The sequence below is a fragment of the Pollachius pollachius genome (assembly GCF_949987615.1).
Source record: "Pollachius pollachius genome assembly, chromosome: 16".
Classification (NCBI taxonomy): Eukaryota; Metazoa; Chordata; class Actinopteri; order Gadiformes; family Gadidae; genus Pollachius; species Pollachius pollachius.
The window spans coordinates 14887575-14897056 of NC_136949.1; the positions used below are offsets into that span (position 1 = coordinate 14887575).

At 47.9% G+C, this 9482-nt stretch overlaps 1 protein-coding gene across 1 annotated transcript in view; it reads right to left on the bottom strand.

Annotated features, from left to right (window-relative positions):
- Positions 1–1871: 1871 nt before the first annotated feature.
- Positions 1872–9482, bottom strand: part of dpysl5b (dihydropyrimidinase like 5b) — a gene marked incomplete at both ends in the record, with an annotated part of 12634 nt that continues 5023 nt past the window's right edge. Inside the window, 11 exons of the mRNA XM_079753322.1 lie at positions 1872–1957; positions 2232–2415; positions 2811–3018; positions 3308–3450; positions 3793–3934; positions 4497–4653; positions 4818–4893; positions 5249–5293; positions 5729–5797; positions 6058–6237; positions 7898–8056. Of these exons, the coding sequence (XP_079609448.1) occupies positions 1872–1957; positions 2232–2415; positions 2811–3018; positions 3308–3450; positions 3793–3934; positions 4497–4653; positions 4818–4893; positions 5249–5293; positions 5729–5797; positions 6058–6237; positions 7898–8056 (1449 nt within the window). The remainder of the gene's footprint in view (positions 1958–2231; positions 2416–2810; positions 3019–3307; positions 3451–3792; positions 3935–4496; positions 4654–4817; positions 4894–5248; positions 5294–5728; positions 5798–6057; positions 6238–7897; positions 8057–9482) is intronic.

Below are 9482 nucleotides of genomic sequence, written 5' to 3' on the forward strand. Positions count from 1 at the left end.
TCAGTGCCCTCGACAAAACACCTTTACCATCCAACGATTCAAAAAACAACAACCAAACAACAGAACGCCATCGTAAGTAATCATTCAAATAAAAAATAAAAACAGCACCAGAGACGGAACTTGCAGAGTCCGGACCGAGATCGGATCTCGTCTTTTTCGGTTGGGAGGTGCATCGTCATGCATGGACTTATGGCACAGGTGATTCACATTGGCACGGGTAATCGTTCGGCGAATAACAAGAACAGTTATAACAGTAATAAAAACAAATTCCTCAGTATATGGTGCACAGATAAGGAAACAGGATCATGTATAAACATAGTACTGGTTAGGCAGGAATTAGTGACATCGTCATCAGTGGTGACCAATAGCAATGGTCCTTGGTGCTTGACCTCTCTGTGTCCGTGCAGCTCAGTCCGACTGTCTTCTGGAACCAACACTCCCCCCTCTTCGTCTCTAGGTGCAAATAACGCCTGGCTTGGTTTGATTTTGATCAATGCCATTCTGCGTTTAACATTATCCTATATATATCAAAAGATATTCGGAAACATTGCACGGTGTAACTTGAAGTCTTTCGCCTCGTCTTTATTCTAAATTTGTTTTACTCAGGCCTCGGTTTCGCACTGGCTATAAATTCAAAATTCAGTGACATCTTATCTATTTTTAGCCAAAGTCTGTCATCATCTCTGCCCACAAGGTAATCTCAAGACATGTCCTGTAATGGAATGACAAATGTATTCATACATTAAAATGGATTGTTGGAGGAATGTAATGAACTGTGGGGTCTTTATCTAAGAAACTAAAACAATGGAGCCCCCTAGCCTCCCATGGGGTGTCACTGTTTATGTTTCTCCACTTCCACTTCCATCAGGTTGACGAAACGAAGACAAAGAAAATCACATACACAGGATTCGCTTGACAACAATGCTGACATTTTGATGAACTTTGATCCCAGCAGGGGCATCAAAAAACACAGAATAATTTCAAGCACCGATTCGATAAAAGTGTGTCAACAACTTGCAAGTCAACCTTATTTGTACGTTAAATATATGAATACAATTCAGGATGAGGCTCGGATAGGCTGTGTTCTTTGTGTGTGTCAGCAGGCTTGGAAAGAGTCAGTTAGAGTCTGAGGCGGGTTGCAGGATGCGGTAAAACTCCAATGGGTGCACAGTGTGGTCATGGTGACGAGAGGAGAGTTGGACGCAGTTGGATTTCATCACCACACGGCACAGTTAATCTGTAGTGAAATGTTAACGCAGTGTGTGTGTGGAGGGGGGGGTTGGGGGTACCCATAATGCACCAGGGCACCCACCAAGTGTGGGTGGATTAGGAGACAAAGCACATTATTCTAAAGCTATGGTGTGTAAAGTGTGCCGTGGGTATATGTGTTGTGTGTGTGTGCATGGCAGCGGGGAATACAGATACTTTACTGATCTCAGCTAGTAGTATTGTTTAAATAATCCAAACATCTAGTCAAGTCAAACCATTAAAAACTGTACTGGCTTTTCTGATCTGTCACAGTTTCAAGCTTCATAATTAACTTGGTTTTATGAAGGAATACTAATGTGGTCACGGATGAATTGAGTTTGTCTAACTTAGCATGAATCGTTTTGAATTTGAATGTTCCCATTTATAATTTCATAAGAATGATTCGTTCTTTCTGATCAGACAAAAATTAAATTTCAGTGTGACTTTGGCAACTAAACCGTTCCCAATTAGATTCTTGACCGATCACACTGTTCAAAAGTCATAGACTTTGAATTTTCTACCTAATCGAGACCTGTGTTGGAAAATCAGTGCAGTTTTTCTTGGTTCTTTCCAGAATGTACAAAACACCAAGGGTCGAGCTGTCAATATCCGAGGGTCCATGGTTACCAGATACCACTGGAGCGGCCACCGGGAGGTGCCAGGATACGGGCAGAGGACCGCTTAGGGATGTGGTCGTCCACCTGGGAGCCTGAGAGAAAAAAAGCCCGTTCCATATCATAAAACTAGCAATCAATGCAATCACGATAACTAAGTGTTTACTAGATGTAAGTGAAGGGTTATGATTGCATTAACTAATGCTAATTAATAGTTATCGAATGCAATGCGTTAATACTGTACCACCGTTTGTTCCTCCCCTAATACCTTATTGCAACGATTGAACCTTTAACCCTGAATACCACAGCCACCTGCTGTGCCCCATGAACAGGACCCCGTGTCACCCTCCCCTCCCCACAGGGACCCACCTGAGAGGCTGAAGGAGGACTCATGGAGGTCCCGGCCGGCCTGGTGCCCGCGGGGGCCACCGCCGGACTTGGAGGGGGCCTCTCCGTCCATGGGGCCCAGGCCCAGCTCCTTCTTCATGGTGGTGGCCACCTTAGCCACGTCGCCGGAGTACGGGTCCCTGTCCACTCCTTTCAACGCCTGGCTCTGGCAAACAAACGCACACACGCATGCACGCACACACACACACACACACACACACACATGCACGGACACACGCACACAGACACACGCACACACAGAGATGCATGTGTACACACACACACACGCGCATGCACGGACACACGCACACAGACACGCGCACACACAGAGATGCATGCGTACACACACACACACACACACACACGCGTGCAAGCAGGCACACACACACACACACACGCACACACATGCGCACACACACACACACACACACACACAAACATATGAAGATTAGAGGAGGCATAGGAGTCCTGCAGTATAACTGAATGGGTAGTCTTGGTGAGCTGTCGCTGAGAGGCGTCTTGTTGGGGCGTTGTGTTAGGGCGTCTTTCAGTACACAACACCTTCTCTCGCTGCACCATCTTCTTGTACAGGAAGTCGGGGAAGGTGCGCATCGGGAAAAACTTTCCGGAGCCCTCTGCGCACATGAACACGCCGTTCTCGCACACCAGGCGGCCGCGGCTGATGGTCACCAGGGGGACGCCATGGCAACGCATGCCCTCGTAGAGGTTGAAGTCTCCGCCCTGCACCTGCGTGCTCGCGGAGATTGTCCTGCAGACGGGAAAGGAGACAGCGAGGGATTGGCGGTGTGTGTGTGTGATGTGTGTGTGTGTGATGTGTGTGTGTGTTATGTGGGTGCATGGGTCACATATTCACATACACAAACGCATTACTCTACGTACGACAATGCTCGGGTTGCCATCTCCTTTAGATCATACAATTGATGAGCAGAATAAGATGAGAACGCAATAAATGCATTGCATACAAACACTATTGAAGCCCGTAGTGCAGGCTGTATGTGGTCACCGCGTGACTGAGTGGTCACATGACCATGGAATACCTGGTGGTGTCGGGGTCCCACACGACCACGTCGGCGTCGGCCCCGGCGACGATCCGGCCCTTGCGGGGGTAGATGTTGTAGATCTTAGCTGCGTTGGAGCTGGTCAGAGCCACGAAGCGGTTCTCGTCCATCTTGCCCGCGACCTGAGTAGGAGGAACAACAACGGGTCATTTGTCTTTCGTCCACAAACACACACAGGCGTGTGTGTGTGTGTGTGTGTGTGTGTGTGTGTGTATGTGTGTTTGTGTACGTTTGGGTATGTGTGTGTTGGTTTGTGTGTGTGTGTGTGTGTGTGAATGAATGCATGTGTCTGTGTCTGTGTGTGTGTGTGTGTGTGTATGTATTTATGCAAGTGTGTGTATGTGTATATATGTATGCATGGATGTGTATGTGTATGTGTGGTTGTGTGTGTGTGTGTCATGTGTATGTATGTACAGTATGTGTGTGTGTGTGTGTGTGTCAGTGTGCTGGATGGTCCCACTGACCACGCCCCTCTCCCAGAGGACGTTCATGCGGTCCTGCACTCCGGCCAGCCCGTGGGGGATCTTGGTGAAGTCCTCCTTGCCTAGGGCCCTCTGCTTGGTGCAGAAGGGCCGGTGCTCTGAGGCCAGCACGCTCAGGGTGTCGCTGCACGCACACACACACACATACACACGCACGCGCGCGCGCACGTACGCGCACGCACACGCACGCACACGCACGCACGCACGCACGCACACACACACACACAAACAAGGAGACGGGTGAGAGGTTTACAGTATGAGGACTCAAGACCGCCTACCATGCGGACAAAATAATAAGTGTCTTGTAGCGTGTTTTTAAAGGCTCAATGCTAAATCTGTTAATATTTGCATTCATTAATACCTTTGGTACTCATACCTTTGGTGTTAATTAATCGAATTGATTGAATTAAATTCATTAATACCTTTGGTACTCATAAATGTAATTAACACATATGATTTACAATTGTAACTTGTTTATATGATATAAGACATACATTAGTTTGTCGGTATTCCATCATGATAAACATAAGATAAGCCACCAATCACCTTTTAAAACAATGCTTCAAATGATATATTATAGTCGTCATTCATCATCTATCAGCTACGTAATGCTACGTGCAGTGCTACTGCGCATTGCTAACCAGGGGCGACGCTGCGCCCCCCCGGCGTTAGAAGGCTGAACCTACTTGCCCAGCAGGCCCATGAGGTAGTTGGGTGTGTTAGGGTCCAGGCGAAGCGGGGGCACCACCACGTGGGCGGCAGCGTGGGCCCAGTCCTGGTGGTAGTACTGCATCCCGCTGAGCACGGCGTGGGCCACGGTGGTCTCGGCGTGGACCACCTTACCTGGGGGGAGAGAGACAGAGAGGGACAGAGAGAGGGGCTCAATTAACATTGTGTGTAAATGTTGTGTGTGTGTGTGTGTGTGTGTGTGGGTGTGTGTGTGTGGGTGTGTGTGCGTGAGTGTGTGTTTGTTTGGGTGTGTATAAGTATATGTGTGTGTGTGTTACCCTGCATCTTGGCCGCGGCAATCATGTCACCGGCTGACATGCTAGACACGTTGATCATGTAAATGGGGCAGTGGGCCTGCAAACGGAAAGGACAATTAGCTCTCTGACCGTCTGACTGTCTAATGAGCAACTGTATATCACTCTGTCTGGTGTTATTTCCTTTGGTTGAATCTTGTCCCTTTGTTCGCCTCCAATCGTATGCGATGTGAATAGCCAAACAACAAAATAACAAGCACACACTAGGACGAAGTGCTGAGTAATAACTCCCTGCCACACCCAGCCAATCAAGGGCTGTTAGGACAGAAACATGCGATAAATAGAGGAAATACTGCTGGCATCCACTGGGGAACATGTGCGTCATAATGTCTCTCATCTCATTAGCATGTTGTCAGCATGTTGTCAGCATGCTGTCCTGGCACTGGTGTACTCACCCTGTTGGCCACAGTGATGGCCCTATGGGTGGCCTCTGACTCCAACTGTAGACACAAGTAGCAGAAATGAGACCATATAGCAATAGACTGGGTAGCCCCGCCCGTTCTGCCAGCGATTTGAGTTCGCCCTGCACAAGGGTCCGGAGAAGACCAATACATTTCTTTCTGCTTCCGATACGTTTATGCGGGGAGCCAATCACCAAGCTGGCTTTTCCCCTTGGCGCGCTATTGGCTGGTTTAAGACAATGACGACAGGGAAGCGACAGCAAGCAGCTCAATCGCGTATAGAGTCAGCTGAACTAGGCCCGTCGATCACGCCTCTTGTGCTGAAGAAAACGACGGCAGCTTCCCCAGACCAAGCTCAATCGTAGATTGAGCTTGGTCTGGCAATAGCCAGACTTATGTAGCAAGTCTCTGACAGAAACAGATAAAATAAAGTAAACATGAGAAGAGAAATCACAGGGCAAAACGTTTGTTTACCTCTTCTGGCCGACTGATCTCGATACCCTCGGGTCCACTGATGCCCAGATCCAGAGCTTCTTTAGCTCCCTGGAACACACACGAGAAACAAGAACAATGTTTCGTCAAGTCGCAGTACAAGAGGGGAGAGGGCATTTCAATCATTATCTTCGAATTGCTTCTATTTCAACACAGACAATCATCTGTTCTATCCGACCATGGTCAAGAAGATAAATCCTTCTAATCATTAAAAAAAAAAAAAAGGCACATTTCCATTTGGACTGCCACAAGCAACAGCCACACACACGCACGTGGGCCCGTGTGTGTGTGTGCGTAGTGCACGTGCTTACCTCTGCCACCAGCTCTCCGTTCTCGGCGTGCACGCGGGCGATGGCGCCGATGTCCTTGCAGGTCTGCAGGGTCTGGTAGAGCTCCGAGTCTTTCAGCATCATGCTGTCCTTGTAGGCCATGTACATCTGGAAGGAGTTGACCCCGTGCTCCCTGACCAGGGTCTCCATCTCACTGCGCACCTGGGGGGGGGCAGGGGGGCAGGGCGGGAGGGGAGTGAGGGTCAGGTCCCGGCAGGGTTATTCAGCCCTTGGCTGGTCGTGGTCGCGTTCGCAGAGATTCAGGTGATCATTAGCTCACGATTTTGCTGCAAGCCCAACTCATACACATGTGGATGCATGTTTCTGTATGTGTGCTCTATTATTGTTATTATTTATTATGAGATTATTATTTATAAATATATATATATATTAATTGTGGGGGTGTGTGTGGATGATGGCTGGTTTATGCAGCCTCACATGGCCCCAGTCAGACCGATTGGACTTTGGGGCCGGCGGAGAAACCAATGTGCTCAGGTTAAACCAGTACATCACCACACACGCTCAGGGAGCGAAGTCCTTCCAACCCCACCACGCTGCGTCCTCGTCTGGAGGAGCCCAGTCAAAGGTTGCGAGGGTGGATCATCTAGGTGGCTTTGGTGGCCACCTAGATGTTATTACATTGTTTTATTTGTTAGCTTTTATGTTGAGAGTCATTTTTTTATGGATAGATGTATTTTTTTATGGATAGATGTAAATAATTACACTTAATAATGATTTAATTACTATTCAATTGTTATCTATATTTTTGGGCATCTTTCTGGTTAAGATGTTTAGCTAATGATGATCACTTACTGATTTGAGCTTATATCAGAAAATGGGGCCCAAGGGATAGAGTGGATCCTGAGTATAATCCCCAGCTTAAACACCTCAGCCCTCGTACAGGCGGCAAAGCCAGCGCATGAGAGGCCATATGTCTGTCGGAGGGGGGATCCCATGTGGGGGATAGCGGTGTGGGCTGTAGGCAGGGGGAGTAAAGCCGTAGGACCCGCGAGGTTTGGACCAGAGGAGACAAAGACGTGTACAGAGTAGGCATCACCATTCAGGAGAGAGGAGAGAGACAGAAATAGAGATATCAGACAGTGAGAGATAAAGGTAGAGATGTTGGGGGCTGTGTGTGTGTCTGTGTGTGTGTGTGTGTGTGTGTGTGTGTGTGTATGTGTGTGTGTGTGTGTGTGTTTGGTATATGGGGCGTGAAATGCACTTGGAAGGCTGCCAGCTGGAGATTCCATTCAGATCGTCCGATGGCCCAGACAGTCAGGAGCGATGTGAACCGCACAGAAACGCACACACACACTCACACAGTCGCACGCCGTCCAATTAGACGGTAGGTCCACTACAAAAAAACAACAAACAAAACAAAACAACTCTCTGATGGAACGCTGAGAGGTTATACAAAACTGATTTCTATTTTAAGATAAATTATGAAAATCAATGATTTAGTTTAGTGTTTTTTTCAATGATGTTCAACAGCACAAGCGATCATATGCACCGAATGTAGAATACACAAAATGACATATCATTTGGATCGGTGCACAATGCACTTGGAGGCGGGCTGCGGGTTGTACTGACTCATTAGCTCTGCCAAATGTTTCCAATGTGTGTGTGTGTGTGTGTGTGTGTGTTAACCTACTTCACTCGCAATGTTCAATCGAGGTCATCACACAATTCATGCAATAGAATACAAATAGGTTGTTGGGGGGGTTCATGAATATCCTCAGCGTTTTCAAACGTGGAAACATGTGACCCCCACCATGTGATCCCCCCCCCTCCCAGGACCCTGGCACCCCTTCTGTCGGCTCACCTTGGGCCCCCACCAGGTGACGCCCACGTGCAGGGCGTAGTCGCAGCAGGCCTTGGCGTCGGCCAGGGCGCGGCAGTTCTCGTACGCATCCACTAGGGAGCACTGTTGCTCTGGCAGGGCCATGGATATCACCATGGTGGTGCCGCCCATCAGAGCAGCCTAGAGAGAGAGAGAGAGAGAGAGAGAGAGAGAGAGAGAGAGAGAGGGATAGAGAAGAGAGAGAGACAGAGAGAGAGAGAGAGAGAGAGAGAGAGAGAGAGAGACAGAGAGAGAGAGAGAGAGAGAGATAGGAGACATGATTAAAAGGCATTCAATACACTGGGAAAGGAAGAGCAGTAGAAGGGAAAAGGGACTCTTCATGTGAAAGGGGAGTTCTTTGTTTTTGTCTGTGCGAGCGGACCGACTGGTGCAGCGGATCTCATGGGTTGTCTTTTGATCTATTCCACACTCCTCGAGTGAAATATATGTTTAACCAGTGAATGGAAAATATTTTGGGTGAAAGTCAACACGGTACCAAAGAGGAGCAATTACAATATTCTTCCCATTCTCCACAACATTCTCCATCCTCAGGAATGTGGGCGGGTCTACTTTCCTCATGCAAATAGTAACCACAAAATGATTGGTGAATTCGACAACGCTGAAATGCTATTTTGTTCCCTGTCCTTTATTTTGAGGCAAAGGGGATGAAAAATAATTGGAAATAAAGGAAAATGACTCGCTCGCTCACGCTATAATCTCTCTCTCTCTCTCTCTCTCTCTCTCTCTCTCTCTCTCTCTCTCTCTCTCTCTCTCTCTCTCTCTCTCTCTCTCTCCTCTCTCTCTCTGACTCTGTTGGTGAGCGTGTAACAGTGCAGGTGGTGCAACACTAACCATTTCTCTAGACATGTACCAGACAGGGGCGTGGCCTGTGTGTGTGTGTGTTTGTCTAGGATTGACAGCTCCATCAGCCAGTCTGCTCCCAGGTTTTCAATCAGCGATACAAGCCTCTACATCTGTGGTATGTGCTTGCACGTGTGTGTGTGTGTGTGTGTGTGTGTGTGTGTGTGTGTGTGTGTGCGTTGTGTCCTTTCCTCTACCTAGCACATTATGGAGCTGTCAGCAAAATGTACCACATTCTCATCTCTCTCTCTCTCTCTCTCTCTCTCTCTCTCTCTCTCTCTCTCTCTCTCTCTCTTTTTCTCTTCTTCTCTCTCTATCTTTGTGAGTCCATCTATGAACTGATGCTGAGAGAAGAGGTTACCATGGAAACGGACTGGTCCATTCTGTTGCTATTCATAGAGCATCGATGGGGGGGGGGGGGGGGGGGGGGGGGGGGGGGGGGTGGAGAGAGACCGCTGTGCTTCCAAGAAAGTGGTTGATAGTACATAGTAAGGATTAGGGGGTTGGCATGGTGGGACCGCTTAAGTCTCATTGTTTGGCATTAAACATTGCAGGCAGGAGTTTAATTCTGCTTTCAATATTCTTCCAACGTTGCAAAGCATACCATGTACGTTGAGTTTAATAAACAAGATAGTTGAATCTGAAATATGTTAAATAAATTGGGTATTTTTGGTCATATTTGTTGAAATTGTTTTTATATCCCAAC